Below are 25,927 nucleotides of genomic sequence, written 5' to 3' on the forward strand. Positions count from 1 at the left end.
CTTTCAGGACCTGCTGAAAAGGTAAGAGTTACTGTCCCCTTCCAAGCAAGTACCAGTAATATACTGCACAGCCTATGCCTCTCAGACAGCCTGACAGTCTTTCCAGCTCCACTGAACACCTTCTGTTTTACACCAGTGCTAAAGAGGGGAAGGAGAAGTCAGATATTATAAATCTTTTCAATGAGTGACATTTTGAAGGGCTCATATATCACTTTGAAACCAAGGTCTAAACTCTCAGTACAGATGACCTAAAGAATGGCTTATAAGCCCCAAAGACTCTGTTTTTCTCCTCTGATAGCATTTGCTTCAGAAGATATTAATTCTACCTACAAAACCTGTCTTGCTGGACTCTCGATAGCATTAAGAATCCAAAGATCCATTGATTGTAAGGATAACACCTTCAGGCCATTTACTTAATATCATCCACTAATATTAAAAAGCCAACAACATTTTCTTAAGCTATTCAGTGATTTAATAGCCTGATTTGAGCATCAAAGGGATAAGGTTTCTAAATGATCTGTGAAAAGTGCAACCTTTATAGCTCATTAGACATCCTGCAGGAAAGAAGCCAGTGCTGGCAGTCCCTGACCTGACCATGCAATGACACAACTGTGGAACATTACAAGACATGTTCATTACCATGTAGTCAGTGGCTCTGCGAAGAATTCTGAACAAGGGACAAGACAAAGCTGTCTTTGCCTTGTATTGGAGATAGTGTTAAAACAGAATCCACTGCAGTTTGCGCAGTAGGATCTGTGTCACCTATGATCACACATCCAAACTATGGGCCTGAGCATCTGAACAAATGGTCTGAAGCACCCACTGTAGCATATGAAGTCAAACCAATGGAGTTTAGTGTGTGACTCATGTAACCAAAATTAGGCAGCACTGACCAGAGTCTACACTTGGATATAACTTATATTATAAAGCAACCCTAGTCTCACTTAGATCTGTATTCAGTAGGCTCTAATTTTTCAGATGAATTCCAAATAATTGTCTCAAACAACTAGTTTGACTGTAGGAAAAGATCAAAGTTACCCAACTTGAAAGACCAAGTATAAAATCAAGTTGAGGAAAGTGGCATGTCCTCAGCCACACACTGCTTTAAACCCCCAGATTTCACCAGCTCACAAGCACCAATGTGAGCATCAGAGAACATATGAATATATTTCTGCATGAACACTGAAACTTGAAATATTAAAAATGAGGCTGGAATATCCTTTATCCCCAACTCAAACATGAGGCTGACACGCTGTACTTGACCAGATGTCAAACTCAAGCTGTAGGAGCTGTATCTCTTGGTGATGATGAAACTAATGATCAGTTGGTGACAACTCTACTGGGCCTTAAAACTGCATTAGCAATTAGCCTGCTGAAATATTAAAGATAATAGTTCCAACTCTAACAACATACCATTATATGGTGATTCACAGTCTGAAAGCATAACTAATTATAGACTGGGTTTTGCAGCAAATATATTGGTGGGGCTGGAGATAATATTTAAATGTGTGTGTGGGCAGTTATAACATACTTCCAGAAATCTGAACAAAGACTTTTGCAGAAGATTAGAAAACTAAATCTTTGAAGAGCAGAAGTAGTGTGCGAGCCGTGTCCTTTACACAAACCGTATTACTACGCTGCCACTCACTTAGCAATGGATTAAAGTGCTTTGTACTGGAATCCTATTAGTGGCTAACACCAACATAATACAAATTCTGGGTCTTGAAGGAGCAGTGTTGCAGTTACGTCCTGCTTGTAGCACTGTTGTAGAGAAAAAATGTTGTTAAAAGTACAACAAAGTTAAAATACCTCAGCACAGGTCTGAAAGAATGTGTCTGTTGCTACAATTTTCCTATCACAGATTTTCTTGTTACTGATTTTAAAGCTAATATACACGCTTATCTAAAAAATTTAATAATACCAGGGAGGAGGGCAGTGAGGGTCACCTCTGCTTGTTCACACAGTCTGGGTTGTGTCATTAGGCACAACCTACTTCCATCCTCCCCAGGGGAGAATGAACACTCAGTTGCCATAATGGAGACAGGGATTGAGCCTTAGAAACACTGCTGTATTCACTGCTTTTATCCTGAGGTGAAAATTGCATCTTTTACCCTCACAGATAATTTCCCTCATTCACTCATACACATAGTAGAATGGGAAGAGATGTCAGCAAAATAGTCTTTGATCTAATCAAATCTAATCTAATCTATGTCCCTGTATGCTTGCATAGAACCAGGATGCAATCTTGCTTTGGGTTAGGATTCAGAGATGTGAGTGTCTGAAGGTTTTATTCTGGAAACATTTGGGTCACCACCACCAGAAATTCATATATGAATGTCTTAAGACATCTCAAATGGAACTCAGGGCCTTTGACAGAGTTATGGAATCTCATTCCCTGCACATCAGTCAACACCATCACTGGCAGAATTTAGCGCTTCCTAAAGCAGGTATCTCATGGTGCAGCCGTGTCTCAACTCCACTGACTGTGTCTCCATGGATGGTAAGAGCATAAACTCCTTCTCTATGCACAGGCACTTTAACTGTGCTTTTGAATCTGAAAGCTGTATTCTAGGGGACATGGATCTCAGCCTAAGGGACATAAGATGATGTCAGAAAAGTGAATTTTCAAATTTCTTTAGATTTCAGTATTCTGAAAAAGCAGATTTTGATTGGACTTGCCTAGCATTTGGATGTTCACTTGATCCCATTTTTTATTACTTTCTCCTTTAACGCCATTAAGACTATTGCAAGCTAGAGAAGTGTGGTTTTTATGCACAGACCTGAAGTCAGGTTGATCCACCCATGATGGCTGTGCACTTCAGATGCACCTTCTTCATGCTGCCTACTCACACTTCTGTGCAGAGTGAGGGCCACAGGCTCATCCCTTACAAGTCTGAGCTGAGACAAACAAGTCCCATTGAAGAGGAGCCAACCTCAGGGACAGAAGGATGAAGCCCTTCATATCTCAGTAGGTGAAACCAATTGCTCCAAAATGTACTACATCTTTTAACACTTTACCATATGAAAGCTGCAGTTTGACACAAGAACTTTACTACAACTCAACGAAGCATCTTGCTGACTGAAATATGGATCGTATTAATACCCAGATTCCTTTGTGAGTGCATATTTGAGAATCCTGCTTTAAACATTTGAAGAAAATTCTAATCTACGGTCCTTATTTTCATTTCTGGTGCCATTTTTCTGTCACTATTTCACATTTAAAACAAAACCCTCCAAGAATCAAGTCAAATCTGATGGCATTTTCAAGTAGCAGCCACCCAGATTAGTATTTAATTTTAGCCAGAAAATAGATTTCACTGTGCATTTCTCAGTGGCCTTGTGAAAGATTCAAAGTACACAATCTTTTGTAAGTTGGCTGTCTGCCATTACACTGCTCCACTTTCTATTTATTAATGTTTATTGTTGCCATTTTTTAGCTGGGTTTGTTAAAGGTCCCTTCCAACTATAAGGATTCTATGATTTATTTTAAATATTGACAAGAACCTTCTGCCAGCAGGCAAACAAACAGTTTAATGAAAACCTGCATGAAAATGCTATTAAACATAAAGAATTTCACTTTGTTTTTTCGTGTAATGAGACATGAGAGCTCTTTCTTGGAGTAGGAGGCTGATCTCCTGTCTTTCACCTTCAGAGAGCTCTGGTTGTGAGGATGTGCAGAAAAGGTAGTTCATACCATGAGTTTATAGGTGAACTACATGTTCCAGGCATAAACAAAATAGGAGTGCATGCACTGATCCTGTAGCATGAATCCAAAGCTAAGATCTGTGACAACTGTGCAGTAGAATTCAGGACAGGAATTTACGGCTAGATGAACATGTTTAGTGTTTTAATTCTGTTAAAAAACTAGAGACTAACACATCAGTTGGTAAATCTCATTTTGATCCCTCCTAATTTTTGGCTTTTTAGATATTTGATCAAGGCTGAATTTGATAAACAAAATAAAAAGCAATATACTGCATGACAAACAAAATAAAAAGCTATGTGCAACAAACATTTCTTCATTTGCCTTTGGTGTGGTACATGAAAATAGTCTCCATTTTAGAAAGCTTTTCTTTCCTGAATCAACATCACTAGCAATCAAAGAAACAGCTTTGAGCTCTAAATGCAAATGGTTGAACTTTATAATTTGCGAGTCATTCAGAGGGGGCCTGGAACAGCTTGGTCAGAAAGTTTTCTTTGAAAGTTCCCATCACTGTTACAGCTTGTGTCAAGGTTGCATTCACTGTGAGATTCCTAATGATGTCTAATTTAGTTTCTAGGAAGCTAGAAGTCACATCTAGCACCTCAGGCTTGTCCATTGAAGCATGAACCTCTACTTGTGCAAATACCCCTTGGTTAGGAGGAAGAGTTTCAAACCACTCCAGTAACGTTGCTTTTTAATTCACTGTATTTTCATCTTTGTGCATAGGTCATGAACCTGCTTAATTGCTCCCCTCTATTGCTATTGGATTGTTGGACTGCCAAAATAGCACACTGTAGACATGCAAAAATGTCTTATTAAAAAGAAAATGTTGACCCCATTTAGAAAAATGTAAATACCAAGAGGTGAAGAAGCCTGCTGAAGGGCACAGGGGAAATCACTGCTTATGCTTGAAATCTAGTCCTTGAAATTCAGATCTAGTATTTTGAGGCTTAGAAGCTGAGGATTAAAAACAGGCAGCTACCACTGAATTATTGGTAGATTGCTACCAGATAACAAAAATAAAACTCTTTGTACCATAAAGGTACATAGGGACAAAGATGAAAAAGAAAATCAAATACCAAATGAAACAAAGCTAGTTGACTTGACTAGCCAAGTTTTCCCTCTTCTACCTCTAAAATTCATGATAAAGGTGGGCATTTTCATCACCTCAGTGACTTGCAACAACCAGCAGAGTGATACAGAACAAGCCAACAAGTGGAGAAAATAACTCTTTTTTTTTATTAAGAATAATCAATAATGCAGCACAGGTGTGTTCAGTAGGTGGAAAGAGCTGGGAACTCGGACAGTGAGATGGGTAAGATGGAGTGGGTGAAGCACAGAGCTGAGCTCCCCTCCTCTCCTGTGACTGTAGGAGGGAGAGTAGATACACGGCTGCGATCCATGGGCAAATGCAATAACTCTGCCGAATATTGCAATCCACAGCTGGCTGACCCAGAATGATTACTGCACACATCTCATACCTGCAGTAATTTTATGTCCTGATTCAGCAGGATTCCAAGGGTTGACCCAAAGATACAAAACCCTTTGGCACTGCTCAGAAAAACAAACGAAAATATAACATTATAGCCCTTGTTTTCCCCCATAAGAGGGTTTTAAGATCACCTTCAGATATACAGCGATCATCTCACCCATTCACTGTGAAATGGCCTCATCTTTAGAGAGGCAGTTTGAGACAACATCCAAAGAAGTCTGCACACACTTCTGTCCCAGCTCAGACCCGTCACTGTCTCTTGCAGTAGGACAGCAGATAAGAGAAAGAACTCTGTAGACCTGGGCTATTTGCTATGCAACTTGCCCCAGAATGACAGAAACTATTCAATCTCTGGGTGCATTGGTTGCTTCAAAGCTGCTGACTTGTCCTCTAATCTAGCTGGTCTGCTTGTCTCTTCCAGTATGATTCCATAGGTACCATTAAGCTGGCAGGCTACAAGAACGCCATCCTCAACCAGCCCCTAGCTTAGCCTTGGGCCAGAAAGGGGCTGCAGACTGATCCATAATAGTCCATATATTCACTTCACTAAGCAAATTTCATACAGACAATTTTCAGAGAAGAGAAGCTATTTAGTTAAATTTACTCCACGCAAAAGTTGCCACCTGTGTAGGCCACTAGAAATTATGAAAATAACACTGGTCTTCCCAACACAAGGTGGATGCTTTATCTGCAGTTTAATATTCTCTCCTAATATTACTGCAGGCCACAGCGATTTTAGTTGTTGACACTGCAGTCAGATGAGTTTTAATTCTGTTCAGCTACACATACATACATGTGTTCCTCTAACAGTCAGCAACAAAAGTGAAGTGGACTCAATTTTTATGAACATCAAACACAGCCCACATACTTGAGTTACATAAAAATGTTTGGCACAGTGCAAAATTTATAGCAACCCTTTAAGTGCAAGATGCATCACAGCAAAATCTTGATTTGAGTAAGTGTTTGATATTCTTATGCAGCCATTCCTGCTAACAGGATTCATAAGTCACATTCCTCTAGCATATGCAACTTTAAAGAGGACCATTCACATTGTATTTAAATCTCACTGTAAATTTCCCTAGAGGAAAACTTATAAAGAATGCAGTCATCCTTACCAGCCAAGTGAGACAAATGTCCAATTTACAATGATCTAAAAGATTTGGAAGCAAAAATGAAAAGGAATATATATATATGTTATTTTACAATATTTGTGGAGTTTCTGTTACAGTATAGCCCCTGCCTCCAACAATAATCTGGGAGTCATACTAAATCAAACACACGGTGGCATATAGAGGTATGACTGAGAGCAAGGGAATAAGTTTAGGGTGGTCCTGGCTGACTGCTGGTATGGAGAGAGGGAGATAGGAGCAATGAATTCCTAGCAGGAGGTCCACTCTTCTTTCTAAGGGGAAAAAAGCACATCCATCTACCACTGCCAATACTGTTCTATCCTGTGCTAAAAATGTAGGCTAATCTTCAAAAAACATGACTTTTCTTCTTTCTTATACAGTGGTACAAATAGTACAATAGGGAATGATAACCTCACCATATCTGCCACAGCTGAGATGCAGTTGTAGTTACTGCTCCCCAGCATACACACAAAAGTTAGATTTTATTTGTTGCAGAGTAATGGAAAATAAATTCACCCAAAATGTCATGGAAGAGCACAAAGTGCAAAAGGACAGATGGAGCATCCACGTGGCCACATACATCTCAGCTGGGATGTAAGTACAACTCACACTCAGGTTGGATATTAGGATGAATTTCTTCTCAGAAAGAGTGGTGAGGTATGAGAACAGGTTGCCCAGGGAAGTGGCGGAGTCACCATCCCTGGAGGTGCTTACGGAAAGGGTTGATGTAGCTCCTAGGGATATGATCTAGTGGGCATATTGGTGATTGGTGGATGGTTGGACTGGATGACCTTAGTGGTCTTTTCCAACTGTAGTAGTTCTATGATATGATTCTATGACTGGGTTGGTTCTTTGGATGGCAAAGATCATTCCACAGGCTAACATTTAACATTCCCTGCAAACTTAACTTTCAGCTACAGTTGCCTCAACTTCTGTCCTGCAAAGTCTGTTGCCCTGCAAGGTCCTTCACATTGATGAGGGAATATTCCAGAAGGAAAAATTACCCAGTGGGATGAAATATTAACATGTAGGACCACAGACAAAGTTTGCTTCAGAGGAGGACTGCATTTTGAGGTACTTCACAGTGGGTCTTTGATAAGAATATTGACAAACCCAATGTGACCCAAGGAGGTAGTAGAATGGTACCTCTCTTGTACTGTGTAGGACACAGTGCAGCTGATGCTTACTGCTTACCAGAAGGAAACCTCCAGACAATCTGATTCTGGCAATGACACCTTTTCTGATTACAGCAGATTTCCCCTCCAGATGTTGTTGTGCTCTGGATGTCCTTGCTGTGGTTTCTCACACTGTTGTGCCTTTGTAAATGCTGCAGCTCAGAGATGTTTCATATAGAAGATATTTTCTCATTTAGACTGGCAGAACTAGAGTTGAAACTGATAAAACTGAGGTACAAGGAAAGACAAGAAGCAAGTGGAGAGGAGAAAAACCTTGTTGGATGAGGTCTTGGATGCCTGATCTGGTAGGTAGACACCAACCTACCAGCAGGGGTTGGAAGTGGATGGGCTTAAAGGTCCCTTCCAACCTAAGTCATTCTTTTGTTCTTGGATTCTATGATTCTGTGACCCAGAAGGCAAACTTACCCGCTGAACATACCCCTGAGTGTCCTGGTTCTGGAAGCACTCAGAAGTCCATATCCCTGCTCCTTGGGTGAGTTCTCAACCTTCCCTAGAACCTGTTTTATGCAAACACACCAGCAGTGTGGAACTGGGACAGATTTCCCCTGCATTCCACTCCATAAAGTGTACTGTACCCACTCATCTCCACTGCTATCCTCAATTAGTCCTCTGTGCTGCTGGAATAAAATCAGATCCACACATTCAAGTCATTTTTATGAGTTGTGAAGCTGATAAGTATCCAGCAAAAATTCACTTTGAGACTTTTTAATTATAATAAAATGTAAAATTTATTGCTGAAGTATCGTTTTTTAAGCAGACAAATTATAGCGACAAAACCCACATTTTGTTGACAGTTTGTGCTAATAGGAACTGAACATTCAGGCAGTTGGTGACTAATATTCCAAACCATTTTCTCTATGGCTGATTTGCTCATCTGAGTATTGCTCTTCTGAGTACCCTAAGAGGGTAGCTGAGTTAGAACACTAGGAGATACTGGACCTGCCCTTTCCAACATCCCAGCTTTAGGCTTCCAGCTTCCAGCAAGCTTCCAGCTCCCTTTAATCATGGCTGAGTCCCTTCTGCATATCCTTCTCTATCAGGCAGCCTCCTAATTTCTTGTGTGCTTCCCAACATGCTCCAGGCTCAGCCCAAGTACTTCCTTACCCATGCCGTGACACCCCATCCTTCCTCTCCTCAGGGCACTTTCCACTAAGTATGAACCTTGGCATGTAAAGATGAGCTTTTATGCTACAGATACATCCAAAGGCTTGTTACAGAAATTAGAGAAAGATACTGCATGCCAATAAAAAATGCACACAGGCAACAGTATGAAGTTTATCTCCTTCAGATGTCACTGCTTTACATTCAGGAGTCCAAGGAGACCTTAACAAGGAACTACATGGGAAATATTAAGCATACTGGTTATGGTTACCTTCCCACATTAATGTTTAAGAGCTCTATTATTTCCACTATTATAGTTTCTTTTAGGTTTCTTCTCTGTTGTTTATTAACTTGACAGGTTTCTTTAGACAGCAAGAAACTTGAAGGACTAATCTGCAATGCCCCACAGCCCTATTTCCTTATTTCATACCACTTCCCAACCCCAAATCCTTCCTTACATTCCTGTCTTTTCCTTCTGCAGCATCCATAGACCCTCACTTGGTCATCCACTTACGCTACCACCTGAGTTAAGGTCATTTCATGGCATAACGACCAGCCACAATGTCCTTCAGGCACAATCAGACTGTTATTACCACTGAATGCACTGAAATATAAGAGCAAATGTTCAGCCTTCAGAAGACACAGGGGACTCTTTTACATCATGCTGGGTGCCATGTACAGACAATGGTTTGTGAAAAGGGTACAAGCTGCAAGAAAATAGACTCTGGTTTCTCTGGGCATTTGGAGAACTGACTTGAGATTTTTCCCTTCTTGAGAAATGATTACATACAACATCACTTGCAGTGCAGTCAGATTCAGACTCCATATCATGAATTCTTCCTTCCTTTGAAGCTGAATGCAAAGCCCTGCACAATCGCTGCTGCTCCACAGTGAGTTTAAGTGACGTGAGTAAAAGCCACTGCTGTCAAAAAGAAGGGCAGCAGCTTAAAACAGGGCTGCTAACCTTCTGCCCTTGAAGTTACTGGCAACATTTCTCTTCCTTTCAGCATGAACAGATTTAGACCTCGAGTATTTTCAGATGGAACATCTTAGAAGCCACTCATGGAGTAAAATTAAAATCACAATTTGAGCAATTGCATTCCCTGTAAGTAATGACAGCACAAAAAATAAAGTAACACATCTCTGTTTTTCCATGCGTTTAGAACTGACTGCTGTGGTTTTTATCTCTGTTTTTTTTTTTTTTATTTAAATGGTCATCACCCTGGAGAAAAGAGCTCCTTTGATGTCTCTGTTGACCTTTTGGGTTTATTTGACATCATTTTTTCCCCCTCAGAATGTTCTCACCTCTGCCAAAGACAAAAAAATAAACTCTTTTTCTTTAATCTAGAAGAATTCCACATCAACCACAGTGTAACCAGGTTTCAGATCAGCATTTTAATTTTTCCCAACAAGCTTTTCTATACTAAACCATGCAGGAATAAGACACTCCCTTTGAAAACTCCCTCCTAACTTATTTACAAGGCTACTGTAAGATTTTGGGTTAGCTAATGGTAAGTTATCTTTTAATGAATCCACCTTCTGAGTATTCAGGACGTAGTTATACTTCTGGTAGGGAACATATGAGGACAAAAATTCTCACATGGGTATTTAGGATCATACTGTATAAACAATTACAGCATTCAGTGTCTGCAAAAAATCAAGTGGTAAATCAGCAGTGAATATCAATTATACATCTGCTGCATCACAGAGGCAGATGGCACTTTAATTGTACATCAGAAACATTATAGACCATTTTCCATACCCCAGCCTCATTGAAATTGTAGCCTCAGCACCCCAAAATATCAAGGTAGTGAATGCATGCAATGACTCATCAGCAAGAATTCCTTTCTATTTGAAAATAAATATTCCACCAGTAAACCAATAATAATCTCTAAGATTCGTAGCTTTCATACAGCAAATCCTGCTATCTTGATCAAGGTAAGGACTTCTGCCAGTGAAAAGAAATAGGCTGACTGCATGGGTCACAGCATTCAGCTCAGAGTGTGAAATTCTCTAAGACTTTGGAGATCAATGAGCCAAATTCTTTTGATGGCATCTTTAGAAATTGGAAGAAATGTCACAGAGATAAATAGAATTATATGGATTTACACTCCCTTCCCCACTTGATCCTAAGAGAACAAAGATCAAACCCTCCTCCTTCAGACAGGAATGTTTTTTGCAATGGTTCAGGTTTCATGGAACTTAAACAGACTCAATACTACAATTATTGACCATGGAGAAATCAATTGACACTGAACTACGAATGGAAATAATGACTCTGGCTAGCCAGAGGCAGTTATGCTAATGCACTGATACCCAAAATGTTGTGAATGCTTACTTAATTAAAGATTATTAAAAATTAAAACTGACCATTTTCTTACTCTGATATGACTATTATTCTGTGTGTATAGGCTTTGGCAATAAAGCCTCTCCTACTCTATCATACCTTCAATCGAGCACATTTCAGAAAGGATTTGCTTTCCTTTACTCCCATTATGCACAAAACTTCCCTGCTTTGTTTCTTTGTCGGCTGGGTTTTTTACTTGTTGTTGGGGGTGATGATGGTGGTTGCTTGGATATTTATTTTGCTGTCACCTATTCAGTCTCATTTCTCTGTGTGGTCATACAGCCTTAAAAATGTCTGATAAATCTCAGTATACATTTAATTGCACAAATGAATTACACTCATTCACTCCTCTCCTCCCCAAATGCATTTAGGGTTAGCCACAACAAACACTTTTGTTCCACAGTGAGAGAACAATCACCTTTTTTGGAGAGAAATAAAGAAATATTAGGGTAAAATCTCTACTTGGAAGTGGTATTTCCCATAAACCTCTAACAACAGACAGACCAAACCAGAACATTCAAATAGGATCCATCTCCAAGACACTAGATACCCTCTGGACTTCACAAAAAAGGTTTAATTCCTATTGGTGAATCAAAGGGAAACTTCTCACAGATGATTATCTAGCCATTCAAATGTAGATGATGCATCCAAAATCCAGAAATTCCCTAAACTGACCTAAGCACTACTTTTCCAAAGTAGTAAAATAGATGAAATAATTGGATTAAGAGCCCCTATAATGCAAAAACCATTTGTGTTCATACTAATGCAAACAGTATGTTTTGCTTTTTCCCTCTTGGAAGGCGCTGGACAACAAAGGGGCTGTTATCTAATATAAAATACAGAGGATGAAGAGAATTCGAGAGGAGAAATCCATCAGAAGTAAATGACTCTGAACAAATAAGCCTTTGCTTGTATGTCTCAGTGAGGATGATGAAAAAATAAGTCTCTATAGTGATGAAGAGGGTAATACAAGCCTCTTCATTAGGAATTGCTTAATTCCTGACTCCAAAACAAAATTTCAAGGAGGGGAAAGGACACTGCTAGGAACTCTGGGAAGGTACAAAATTTCCCCATCGTTTTTGTCATACCATTGCTGTGTCTTTTGCTGTCTCTAGTTCTGTTTCCTTAGAGATGATTTGCTTCCTCACAATCTCATGAAAGCCAGTGAATTGATTCAAGGATCTGGGTCTGCATGAAAGACTCACCCAATATAAAACCATATTTAATGTAGCAAATAAGTGCTTGTATTACCGTCTCTTTAAACAAAGACATGTTTGGTTTTGTTAGCAGTTTTTTTGTCTTTAACCAGAAACTAAGGAATTTCTAACCACACCAGTCTGCCAGAGGAAGAAACATTATTCATCATTTTCAGAACTGTGATTTCAGAGTTTTAGTTGTCAGTAGAAATATCAGCCTCCTGCTCTGGGTGCTCTGACATACAGAGCAGTCTGAGGGGCTGCAAAGTACACAGATTTCCTGGTAGTTCCTGCTTGAGATGGAAGTAAGAAGCCCTTCTGTGGGCAGTAGGATAACAGGAATGAGGGTTGTTTTTTGTGATTTTGGTCGATCGCCAAATGAACTAAACAAGAATCAAACCGAGCCTGAGTTATCACGACACCAATACCAGTAATCCAATAAGAAGCCACACCTTCTCTGACAACTAACATGAGTGGTAGGGCTTTTGCTCAGCCTTCATCCAGTCCCTTGGGAATGGCCATAAAGCACAACCTGCTCTAATCCGCTGGGAATGCCAGCACTTTTAGCTTTGTAAAGCTAGATGACCATTCTCTCCAACACTCCAGCTATTTGGTCCCTGCTTTTAAGAATGAGGGCAAACTCTAATCTTCTAAAAAAATCAATTTCAGTACAGAATAATTGAGAACAGACTTTGCTCCTCAATCTCTGCAAAGAGAATAGAATGGGGAAAATGGGTTTTTGAAGAGCTCATGCCAACTTTTTTTTTTCTATTTCAATAGCTTATATAACAGCAGCAATAATGACCTTCACTAGACATTTCCTTGAGTACTAATGACCTGAGGTTAATAGCCCAAAGCATAGTTTTATGCAGTCAGCTATCACAGCCGGCAATTAATTACCAGGAAACACAGTGTGCTTTGACCGCTGTGGCTCAGTTAGCCTCATATTACTCAAAAATGAAAAACATCTCAATCTTATTTACTGTGGAGATGCCCCAGATTTTACTTCAATATATTAATGTAAATATATATATATACATATATATAAATAATAATAAAAAAATAAAAGGGAAATCAAACCTATATTAAGCCAAACATATGTTCTACAACATTCCTCCTTTAACTTCGCACAAATTACATGAAGCCAAACCAGAAAACCAGAGTGTCTTGCAATACAATGATCATCACAGTCTACCCACAGATGGAAAAATATTGTAGAGCAAAGCTCTGTGTGAATTCTGCTTCTATACTAGTAAAGCCTCCCCCAAGATAATCTACAGCTCTCTGGTGGCTGTCAGTGGGTGGAGAGAAGGGAAGACAGAGGGGAATGCTCTGTAGAGAACAAACTATTGTTAGCAAGTGGGCACTCTGTGTGAAGATATAAAAGAGAAGGGATATTCTGCTTTACCAAGTTGTACGATGCTTCAGAATCTCTGTGCCTGAAATAGATCTACAGAGAATATCAGGGTATATGGCTGCTGTCATTTCTTACATTTTATTTGAGCATCATATCCTGAAAACAAATGGGCTCAAATCTCATTGTTCCTGATCACTTGCTGACATTTAGATATTGTCACAAACTTTTGGAATCTCATAGGGCTAAAGCCAAGCACAAGACTAACACTAACTGGTGATGGTTTTCATCTAGGGATTACTAGTTTTAATGCTATGAAGGATGTAAGAAAGTGCTAACGTTTTGTGTGTAGGTCCATTCCTCTCAATAAGTTTACTAATTTGGCATTCACTACTGTTTTTATTTCTCTGAAATATAAGCAGACACTTCTATAGATCTCTTTATATCTAGGGGACATTTTGAGGATGACTTCAACACACACACTAGCTTCCACCAAGAGATTCAGAATAGCTGCCTGGTCACAGGAATTGCTGATGAACAAGTATATGTTAATTGGGCTCTCAGTAGGACTGTGATGGGACCCTCAAAAGGAAAGGAGGAGGAGCCTCTTGTCATAGACTTTTAGAGTTTCATCTCCAGGCAAACCAAACATTCATCTAAACAAGAGAATGCACATCACTTGAAGGAGGTGATGTGTTCAGGTTAGTTTGTTACTCACTAACATTAAAACCTCATGATGAAAGAGAACTTCCATTTGAACTTCCAGGAAGTTCCATCTGAACATGAGAAAGAAGTTCTTTAGTTTGATGGTGGCAAAGCACTGAAACAGGCTACCCAGAGAGGCCGTAGAGTGTCCTTCTCTGGAGATGTTCGGAATTCACCTGGACCTTATCCATTGAATCTTACTGTAGGGAAGCTGCTTTAACACTGGGGTTGGACTAAATGATTTACCAAGGTTCCAACCGTTACGATTCTGTGATTCTGTTAAATGACTAATTTCAACTCCTTTCTACAAATTTCCATACTTGTTGATATTTTTAAAAGGGAGAATAAAGAGATATGGGGTAAAAAATGGATGTACATCCATTTACCTGAAATTTGTCATTGATGGCAAGCGTGGAACACTGATGCCCTGTCAGCAATTACAGTGGCTATGTAGGCTTGGATTCAGCACATTGGACAGAGAGAGCCTAAATCTGGTCCAGTCCCCTTCGCCAACCCTACATACAGTTGGGGTGTTCTGTTTTCAGGAAAACACATGAAAAGAAGCAGTTGTTGCAGTTGTTGGTAGACTCAATGAGCACACCTAATCAGCCACCTGAGCACAACAGCTATGGGCACCAAATCTTGAAAATTTACATTTTCATGGGATTTAATGAGAAAGGAACCACGTGGGATTTGTGTAAGTCTCTGAGCCATGATGACTAACCACATTAGCCTGTCAGAGGGCTGGATCTATGCCACACTGAGAACTTAAGAGTTCGGTAATTATGGAAGTATGACATTCGTAACCAGAAGGCAAAGAGCTGAATAATTGCAGTCACCCAATGTTACAAGCCCTTCCCTTGTATGAGTAGCTATTCATAGCATTGCATTTTAACTGTGGTAATTACAACATTTTATTTTGTTTTAGTGATATCAGTCAACTTTTCTACTACTTTTTATTGTAAGAAAATGAGTGACACTATTCTTTCATCTATTGACAAGAGGAGTTGTCATCCTTAGCGATCTATTCAAACCATTGATATGTTACACTTCCCCAATTGTAGAAAGGCTCTAATTACTCATAATGAACATTTACTGAAATGCACACTAATTCACTTCCACAAATAGCCATGCTCTGCGCTATGATACAAAAATAATAATAAAAGTCAATGGCTGTGCATCTCTGAAAAGAACATTTTGTCAGTCAATCAGAATGAGAAGCTGAAATAAAAGGCACAGTCATATCCGCAATGAAAAAAAAAAAAAAAAAAAGAGAGAGAGAGATAATAAACCTGTAAACATTCTTACTCTTGTTTTAAAGTGCAGTAATGAATGGGAGAATTCAGATTTGCAAGCATTATGTCCCGATTCTCCTTCAAGAATGTAGGAAAACTTAAGTGCAGAGGAACAGGGATAAAGAAAACTGATGGCAGGTGCTGCAGTGGAATCGAAGGGATAGTGATCTTGTAGGTGGGTGAAAAGTGAAACATCCAACACAGGGAAACCAAGAGTAATCCCAGATGCTGTTTAATCTCTTTCAGATGAATTAAATCTCTGTGTTTGAAGTCTTATTTTGAGTTTATGGAAGCTTGTAGTACTGCTCAGGTACAATTCAGAGTATCTTATCATTAAGAAATAGCTAAATTATCAGGCTGAGGTAGCAGGTTGTGCTACTCTGAATAGGAATTCGCTCTCATTCCATCCCCCAAAAGAGCAACCAGCTCAGCTCAGCTATTTGCTGCTCATGAAGCCCATTAGCAAATGAGTTCCCAGGTGGCAGGGAACATCCAGCAGGCAGGGTTCACCCCAAGCATCCCTGAGTGCCACCACACATCACTGCCTCCTGCCTGGGCTTCTGTGAGTCTAAGAATGAAGCCCACACACCTGCACAGCAGAAACATCTGCAAAAGGAGCACAGAGAGGGCTGCATAATCACCACTTCTCACTGTTCAGTCCTCCCCACAGACCTCATTTCAGATGTCGAGCTGGAGAGAGCCAGACATCAGCTGTGCAGCCAGTTCCTTAGGGAAGGTGTTGCTCATTCCCAAGCAGCCGAGCCCTGTGGCTGGAGCACAAGCAGCTGACACATCACCCCCCTCAGTGTCAAACAAAGGCTGCAACAACTCCTACCCCATACAAGGGTGACAAAGAAGCAGGGGTTGCTTTCATGGAAGGAGCATTGCCAGCTGCAGCTTATCTCCCAGGTCAGTGCAGTCTGAAGATGAGGCTGCAGATAGGAGGTTTGAATGTCAAGGGCTTTTGCATACTGTCAACACAAAGATAATTTAAGGCTGAGGTGAGGAAGGCAGGAAAAAAATGACCTCATCCCTGCAGTGAAACTTTGCTGATCCCAAAGGTTTCAGTGTGATCCTCCAAGCCAAGCTGCATTGCTGCAGATCTGTCCAGAGATCTGAGTGGGAGAGAGCAGAGGTTTGGGTTGTCTGTATGAGGGTTAGGGGGGTTGGGGGAGGAAGGGGTGATCTTCAGTTCTGTCTAAAACATGTAGAGCTTCTTAGCCCTGTTTATCCAGTTTCCCAATTTGCCAATTGACTACGACGTCCAACAGCTTAGAAGTCAACAAATGAAGGCATGGACTTCACAGGATTTAGTAGTAATACAGTTAGTATGTATGAACGTTTTTAGGGGAGATCCTGAATAATTTAGTGCTGTTCTTCAAGATAATGGTCAGATTAATATGATTCATGTTATTATAAGGATTTTAGTTTAGCTTTGATTGAGAAATGGAAGACCAACCCAGGAAAATCCCTACTGAGAGGGGAACCAGAAGCACAGTGCTAAGCTGAGATATTCAGTGGGCAATTACACTGGGATGTCAATTGTTTCTGCAAGGTGTAATTATTGGTCAGTTTTCACATGGCCTCCTGCTGCAGGTTAGAATCATAAAATCATAAAACAGATTGGGTTGGAAGGGATCTCAAAGATCATCCAGTTCCAATGCCCCTGCTGAGGGCAGGGTTGCCAGACACTAAATCAGGCACTAGACCAGGTTGCCCAAGGCTCCATCAAACCTGGCCTTAAACACCCCTATGTTCTGTCTCTGAGATCTGTTGCAATGCCTTCAGTCAGGGAACAAGGAATCACAGAGGCAGGCAGCCTTTACCATGGGTCATCCAGCTTCCTTCTCTTCATCTCAGGCAACAATGTGAACACACAGCTTGAATTCATGCTCTGAATTCCCTGTTGGAAGCCTTTTTTCCCCTGTAACTCCAGAGTTAGCTGACTCCCGCCTCGTTGGGGTCATCTAGAATATCTCAGATCCACTCGTATCCTAACATCGGCTTTTAATGTAACTCAGGCACAAAGAATAATTTTCAGAGAGAGGAAGAGTGTCACAGGGTGCTCTGAAATAAAAGACAGTCCTCCAAACACAAGCAGTCACCATTACTTTACTAAGAGCACTTGTTTCCTAAATGGTATGGTGTTATTTGTCGAAGGAAAAATGTTGTGTATACAGACCAGGGAGAGCAAGGCTGGGTTATAAACACAAGAAAGCTTCAACTTGATGGAGAGGGTGAGAGAAGCTGCCTTGAACTACAATTTCTAGAAACAGAAAACTGTGTTGCTCTTATGTACCATTTTAAGAATGTTTTGGACTAATTGGTATATGCCAAGCTGTATATCTTGTTCATCTGAACCTCTGTTGTCACTTAACGCTCATTAATTAGCATTATTGCTACAACCTACAGCAGTTTGAAGGGAAGGACCTTAAGAGATATTTTCGTGACAAGCAGTAATGTTGTCTCGAGAGACACCAGGAATCATAACTTACTGTGCTGTTAAAATTTATGCAATCAATATGTCTGTTGCTTTAAAATTTTACAGCAGACTAATAAGATAGACATAAAATGCAACTAGAATTGCACTGATTCCCATCAGCATTAATGATCTTAACAGAGCAGGTGTTATCGTTCCTAACAAGACAGAGTATTTGCTATTTCATGCTTCACAGGAGCTGAGGAAGCCCCATTTTATGCATTAGATAATGCTACAGGCAGAGGCTCTTAGCGCACAGCTCTGCCCAGTTTCCCCCATGATGAACCAACCTGTGCCCTCTGATCACTGCAGCAAGTTAGAGGCAGGGGTCCCACATGGCCAGGCACAATCCAGAGTTAATTGCAGTAAATTTCAGACACCAGAAGAAACAAAATGTAGTTCTACTGTCATATTGCAGTCTGTGCATAAGAAGAATATGTTCGGAAAATACATGTTTAAGATTAAAACTTTCCTCTAAAGAGATTTTTCTCTGGTCTAGGAGAAAAAAAGCTCATAAAGAAAAAAAGAGAAAATCATCTAAGTATTAAACAAGCTAGAAAACAAGACCAAAATAAAAACAGATACAATCCAGATAAATCAATGTCTTTGGTACATCAACGTTTATGTAACCACACCAAAGTCAGACCTATCCACTTAAGGCTACTGGTTTAATGGGATTCTCCTGTGTGCTTCTGTCTGCACATGGCAGCAGCTGGTCTAGGAGCTGCTTTAGGCCCTGTTAGCTCCATGTGCTGGGTAACATACACCAGGCAAGGTTCTGTGAGCTACTGTCATGGCCGAGACTCAGCAATGCCATGTGCAACCCACCTGGGACATTTTGATGCTGGATACCTGTGCTTTAACTGATGCTGGACACCTTTGTCCTATACATGGTTCTTCTATTCAAAGGAAACCTCATCTCCTGGAGATCACTTTCTCACTTAATTGACCAAAAAGGAGTTCGGAATGATCAAACTCCTAATTTAGGTTACACTTCTGTGCATCTAATTCCGGTATAAAGTCAATTAATGGCCCTGAACCTTAGTTCTTTTTTTAACCTGCAAATTGCTTTTCAGTACCAACCAAGAAGGGGATATTTTCAGACTGAATGTGACTGTCAAATGCTGCTGCCAAATATGTCTTAGAAAAATTAGAGTGTTGGATGCATGTTCTGCATGGTATTGCAAGGGAAATGCTGTACTGAAATATTCCTTGTTGCTAAAGCAGAGCTCTCAATGGAGAAAGCCCATCAGCATATTAACAGCTACCTCTCTAGACTTCCCTAGGACATCTAATTCTTTGATCTCTAGAGAGGGGCAGTTCTGGAAGAGACACCATTATAGCTGCTCATCATGGGATGAATTATGCAAGAATTTATTATTGATTCTAGGGAAGCCTGTTCAATCATGCAACCAAAGCCACGTGGAGAGGACCAGGTTTCTTCAGTTAACTTAACTGACTGATAGCTCAAGAAAATCTAACGAGTAAAAAAAACAAATAGATGGAAAGATGAAGCATTTTAAGTCCCAAACATTCTTTTTTCACACCCGTTATGAATTTAAAGTGCCAGGTGATTCCAAAGTAAGTTGTTACACAAGTCCTCTCCAAGTCCAGAAGTACATTCCTTCCATCACCATTCCAACCATCCATGAGGAGCCTCTCACCCAGTGCATCCACACGGGGCTGGCACACCTCAGTAACCTTGCCCAGGTCTGTGCCCAAGATGAAAAGATCCAAAGGATCCAGGCCAGAGCTGCAGAAACACCTTAAGCACCACAAAATGCCATTGGCACAAGGCCGTTCATTACAGAAAGTTAAATTTAAGGAGAAAAATACTGTGGGCACGTTAGTACTGATGGACAGCCAGATCCAGGAATATGTATGGGGGATGGAGAGAGAGAGGTTGAACTTGAAATTAAGAGCACAGTGAAACTAAAAGCCTATATGGCAAGGGATGGCAGGCACCCAACAATTTATCCTTGAATGAGGAAAAGATGGAGGGTATTTAAAAAGGCAAGAAGGCCAGAAGTAAGCAAGAGGGAGTTAAATGAGCTTACACAGCACATTAGTCCCTAGGAAATACAAAACTAACTGTGGTGTGGTTTAATAGCATGTTTAACATTTTGAGTAATGGACATAAAATTTGCTTTTCTCTACCTGACCTTTGTTACCAGCCCTGAGCACTACAGATCCTGCAGCGTGCCCTTGAAAAACTCATCATGTCTTTGAGTGCTGGGGATAGTTTCCTACTGCCACCGGAAAAGAGATCCATAATAATTATATATGGAATACATATATACGCATTTGTGTGCACACACACACATGCTCTTTGCTTATAACAGCTCTCCAGCAGGAACATTACAGTGACATTTCAGCAGAAAAAATATCCAGCAGAGATCTTACACTAAAATTGTTCCTGATGCTAGTACATAGAAAATGGCAACAGGAGTAAAGGAGGAAAGAAACCCCATAACAGTGAAACTAAACAACTCTCTAACACACCACCAAAAGGGTTTTATTTCAATTGCAGAAGAACAAGAGGATGTATCTGGACTCAGCCACGTGTTATGCTAAATAATCTTCTTTGAATTATTATTAATATGCAGAAGTTGGGGAAGTAGGTCAGTAGCTCAACACGTTGCAGCAAATAGCTCAGATAAATGCCAGTCATCGCCAGGTCTGCAGTCTGACATGGGCTGCAGTGAGTCGAATGGCGACAGAGGCTCAGAGCAGCGGTCCCCCAGTGACACAGCACCCCAGCACCTGGTTGCAGGCACAAACCCAGCTCCCCCCTGCATTTCAGTGATATCAGGAGCAAAAGGAAACATCTACAGCGCAATGTAAATCTTGCATGCAAACACCGGTCAGAAAGGTGACTTCTTCAGATCCCTGCCATGGCAATTAGGATGCACTATAAATACCATGGGATGGGCACTTCCACCTCATCAGCTCCAGATGAACCCCTTGCAAAGTTCCCCAGGACCTGCACAAGCCCCAGTGGAGGCTCAGGCAGAACTCTGAGGATGCTGTGCCCTGCATCCCTGCGGCTCAGCATCCCTCACCCCCCTTCCATCCCCACCGGCTCGCAGCAGGCACTCACCATCAGCAGGCTGAGAGCAGCCTCGGGTGCACGCTGCACGGCCATCGCCTCTCCTCCTACATGCAAATCCTCGGCTCAGCCCTCGGCCCTCCGTCACGGCACGGCATCCACAGAGCCCACGACTGGCTGCAGGGAGAGAAACCCCAAATCGGGGTCGGAGAGCGTTGGCAGGAGGAGGGGAGGATGGGCGAGGGGGTGGGGAGGAGGGGAGGGAAGGGAATAACCTTCTCAGTCAGGGAAAGAGGCTTAAGCTAGGCCAAATTTTACACCGGAGAGAAGAGGAGAATGAAAACGCAGAGCTTGCTGCAGAGAAGGAGATACGGGAGCTGCAGGGTATTTAAAGCTCGCATGCACGCCGCCACGGCGAGGACACATCAAACACCTACGTGACAAGTTAGGTCCCAGCCATCCTCCCCCTGCCCCGCACGCAGCAATTAACTGCTTTTTAATTGCTGTTCTTCTTCCTCTATCTACATACATGCTTAGATCGGATATAACTGCTGTGCCCTTGTATCTTCTTCTCTGCCCTGGAAATGCTAGCACAGAAACAGCATCAAACATCGTAACGTACCACTTCCCACACGGGTAAACTGCTTCTCTCTTCTTGCAAAGCCCTGCTTTGCCCGTTTGTGAAAGCAGATGCATGCATAATACAGACCAGAGCAAGAGGAGCCCGAACCAGGGAGCAGCGGTGCTTACTTGACAGCAGTGATTACTGTCAGCATACTGCAGCAGGAGCTGGGTTACACACTGACCCTTTTCACCTCAACCAGAAAAAAAAAAGAAGTCTCTTCCTCCTCCTCCTTTTCAAATGGACTCAGCTCCCCATGGAGCTAACACACTTCCTAGAAATGTGATTACACAGCCCAGTCTGCCAGCACTCTGATCATGCTGCCTGCACTGCCTGTAAGCAGCAGCCAGGAAAGAGCAGTTTCCTTCCCTTCCCTTCCCTTCCCTTCCCTTCCCTTCCCTTCCCTTCCCTTCCCTTCCCTTCCCTTCCCTTCCCTTCCCTTCCCTTCCCTTCCCTTCCCTTCCCTTCCCTTCCCTTCCCTTCCCTTCCCTTCCCTTCCCTTCCCTTCCCTTCCCTTCCCTTCCCTTCCCTTCCCTTCCCTTCCCTCACTCGGAAGCCCAGTGATATATAATTGTGGAGACATAGCTGGTTAAGTCTAGTTAGCTCTGAATTAAGACCCTGGTTGAACAGTTCGTTGGAAATGCAATATGTTTTTTTAAAAGCTTTTAGGAAAAAAAAAGCAGCACTCTGGTATGAAGACAGCTCTGGCTCATAGGCATGGCAGAGCATCTGGGGATTCAGAAGAGCTAAAGCATCTGCAACACCTGTCAGATCCATGGGACCTTTGTTTTTATAGAGCTCAAAAGCATCCTGTGCTTCAGTGCAGCAGCTCTCACATCTTCCTTCTGAAAGAAGACAATTTTGATATTATTTCTTAAAATATTAGATCTCACACAACTTCAGCGTCTGTTCAGTTTCCAGCTCCCACCTGCACACTCCTCCCCACCCCCACCATCATTTTGGAACTCAAAACTTGCTGGCAAATTCAATCAGAGATAAGCAGACTCTGACACACATCATTCTTGCGAGTGCCATAGAAATCGGCACCACTGTAGAAAAGAAAATCAAATTATTATCATCACAAAGGCGTTTAGCAGCAACCTTGTGTTCTGAGAGCCACATATGGCAGGTCAGTTGGGGTCAGTAGCATCCTGGAATACTCATTTGCCCAAGCCTCCCATCACTCGCTGGTCAACATGTTTACCAAAAAAGACACAGTATATAAAGGGGAGCTATAAGGAAGCAGGGAATGGATTCCATAGCAGTATGTATAAGGAAGCAGGGAATGGATTCCATAGCAGTATGTATGGTGGTAGGAAAAGGATTTCAAAATGAAAGAGGGGAAATTTAGATTGGATGTAAGGAAAAGAAAAAAACTACATTAAGGGTAATGAGGCACTGGCACAGGTTGCCCAGAGATGTGATGGATGCATCATTCTGGAAGACATTCAAAGTCAGGCTGGACCTGGCTCTGAGCAACTTGATCTAGCTGTAGGTATCCCTGTTTACTGCAGGAGAGTTGGACTACTTGATGTTTAAGGGTCCCTTCCAACTCAAATGATTCCATGATCCTATGATGTGCAGACACTGCCCTAGGAAGGCCACTCAATACATCCGCTGTAGACTTTTACAACCAACAGACTGTTCTGTGAGCCAGGAGAGGGAAGGGAGGTGATTTGGTGATACACAGGAAGGTGGGTTTGGAGTCTTTTCTCTTTTTGGGTTACAGACATCAGTTTCCAAAGCTCTTTGTATCACACCTAGAAGGACGGAGCTCCCATTTCAAGTCCCCAGTTCTCAAGTGCACCAAGGTACTCAAGCAGCAGGGAGCTCAGGGCATCAAACACTTATTTCAACTAAACAGAGAGCTGAAACAGTTTCCCAGTGCTTTCTACCCACAGAGCCCATCCTGGCTGCCTGCACTCAGTTATTCTTCACCTCACACTCATCTGAATCTACCAGAGTTCATACGACACAATCCACTCCCTTCCCTCCAAAGAGATTAATCTCCCTTCTGAAGATAAGCAGGTTGCTGACTGCTATAGAGAAATAGAGAAGCAGCTACTTAAATGTCTCTTGAAAGGGGAAAATAGGCATAATAAAAGATAAAGGCAGGTTTTAGAAAACATCTCAAGGCATCAAATTAAAAAACATGCAACTAAACCTTTTTCCGCAGTACCGTGACAAATATCCTCAGGCTAATAAGCTTTTTTCTGCACTAACCCAAGCTGAAGTACTGCGAGGAGGTGGCTACAGAAAAGAGGCATTCAGTAACTCATGTGTCTGGCAACAAAACTTCTTCCTTCCAAGTGATTTTGTGGGACCAGTCTATCCCTGTGTTTTTGGTCTCAGCTAAAGCTCAATGACTTTTCCATCTGTAGCTCCTGAGTTCATTACGCCACTGTTCAGGCAAAAATCCATGTCAAACACTGGGATCTAGTCATGATTTGTGGTGTCCTTGAAAAAGTGAAGGTTTGTCCCGAGCTCTGCAAGTCTCAGGATAATGATCATGTGTAAGTAACCATCTGTGCACAAGTATGTGATCTATGACTTCAAGGCACATTTGCAAACTTCCTCACAGGTTTGCTGCTTCCTACTATTTAGGTGAATAAATTTCATAGCACATGAACGAAAATTAGATCATTATTCACTTCGAGTTGTCCAGAGATCAGAAAAAAATCTTAAAATTGAACTTAATGGGTAGATGGTAAGAGCTTCAGCCCTGTGATTTTGTTTCAAGACTTACAACCGTAGCATTATAAATAAATAAATAAATAAATAAATGGCTTAAAATTTCTCAAAGAAAAGTCATTATAACAAACAGTGGATTAATAGAATAATTCATACCTGTAAGTAGACATAAAGCACTTGCAGACTAGTATATGGAGAGGAATCTTGTTGTCGCAGGCATCCATTTGAAATTTACATTATAAGCATGGATTTATCTTGCTGTGCCATGCCTTGGCAGGTCAGCGTCATTAGAGCTGGTGGTTACTTGGGTTGGGGTTTGAGGATCCGATACTACAGCACAGTAAGAAAGCCCTCTGCTAAGAGTAATTATAGTGAGCTCTCATAGACAGACAGAACCACACAGGTACCCACCGTCTTCAGTAGGAGACTCTAGATATGGGTTGTACCAGGGAAGGTTCAGGTTGGATGTTAGGAGGAGTTTCTTCTTAGAAAGAGCAGTGAGGCATTGGCACAGGCTGCCCAAGAGTGTGGAGGAGTCCTGGAGTCCTGGAGGTATTCAGGGAAAGGGCAGATGTGGCATTGAAGGCCATGGTTAGTGTGAAGGTTGGGAATGGGTCTGTGATTGGATTAGATGATCCCAGTGGTCTTATCCAACCTTAATGGGCAGTTAAGGTTGACAGTACTACCAAAAGTATCAGTGTGACCAGAGGTCACAACCTTGAGCACCCAAGCAACCAGTGGAGAATCTATGAAGCATTCCTGGAACTTAATGTATATCACAATTTATGCCACATTTTTAGAAGTTTTTTACTTTTAAATTTAAAAGATACTAATCTTTCAGTGGTGTGAAAAGAACTGGCACTGCAAAAGCATGGAAAGCTGACAGAGTTTATTGAATTTCCCTTGGCCATTCACATGTTCCTTTCCTGCTGGAATTTAAGTCATTAGTTCCATGTTAGTTACAGGAGCCAAATTTGCATTGAATGACCATGGCTGTGCTCCTGCTTTAATCCACAAAGGAGGAACCACTTCATACAACAAACCACAACAAAGCAGCACAGCTGGGATGTCTAAGATGCCTTACCAAGCTACAGAGGATTGCACTAAAATAAATGTAATTCAAACAGACAAATTTGTGGACCTACATTTTGCTTGTAGCATGTCCCCAAAGAAGATAAAAGGCTGATGCCAGCAAGTAAATTATTCATTGTGAATCATTCACTCAGCTTTAATAAGAATCTGGAAGCAGTTTAATGCATTAACTCTTCTTCTTACCTTCCTGTGCTCCCTTCTGTCACTCCAGTTGCTCTAAAAAACACTTGTCATGCCCTACAAAGAGATCTCACTGGGGCAGGGGCTGTTCCTCTTGAAAACTCTTTTTAAAGCTTTTGATACAATACTGCCAAAGAAGTACTATGTAAGAGCTATACAGGGGGAGGAACGTCATTTCTGCCACTAGCAGACAGTCGAAAAAGCCACCAGATGTGGATATTTGAGGGAAGGGTTTGTGGTTAACTGTTTCTTCCTGTAGCACTTTCTGGAGAGAGAAGTTAGTGAAGAGTTGCTG

The 25,927-nt window shown here is 41.4% G+C and overlaps 1 protein-coding gene across 3 annotated transcripts in view; it reads right to left on the bottom strand.

Annotated features, from left to right (window-relative positions):
- Positions 1-21,986, bottom strand: part of FRMD4A (FERM domain containing 4A) — a 326,160-nt gene extending 304,174 nt beyond the window's left edge. For 2 of the 3 annotated variants that reach the window (XM_085512404.1, XM_085512419.1), the window contains exons 1-2: positions 21,670-21,986; positions 21,099-21,224 (exon numbers count right to left, since the gene is read on the bottom strand). In XM_085512404.1, coding sequence (XP_085368530.1) covers positions 21,099-21,143 — 45 coding nt within the window. In that variant the 5' untranslated portion in view covers positions 21,144-21,224; positions 21,670-21,986. Of the gene's footprint in view, positions 1-21,098; positions 21,225-21,322; positions 21,457-21,669 lie in introns of those variants that run through there. The other variant, XM_015872977.3, reaches the window with a different exon arrangement.
- Between the last annotated feature and the right edge of the window lie 3,941 nt (positions 21,987-25,927).

This window comes from Coturnix japonica, chromosome 1, assembly GCF_054131305.1.
Source record: "Coturnix japonica strain WE chromosome 1, WE-NBRP24, whole genome shotgun sequence".
Classification (NCBI taxonomy): Eukaryota; Metazoa; Chordata; class Aves; order Galliformes; family Phasianidae; genus Coturnix; species Coturnix japonica.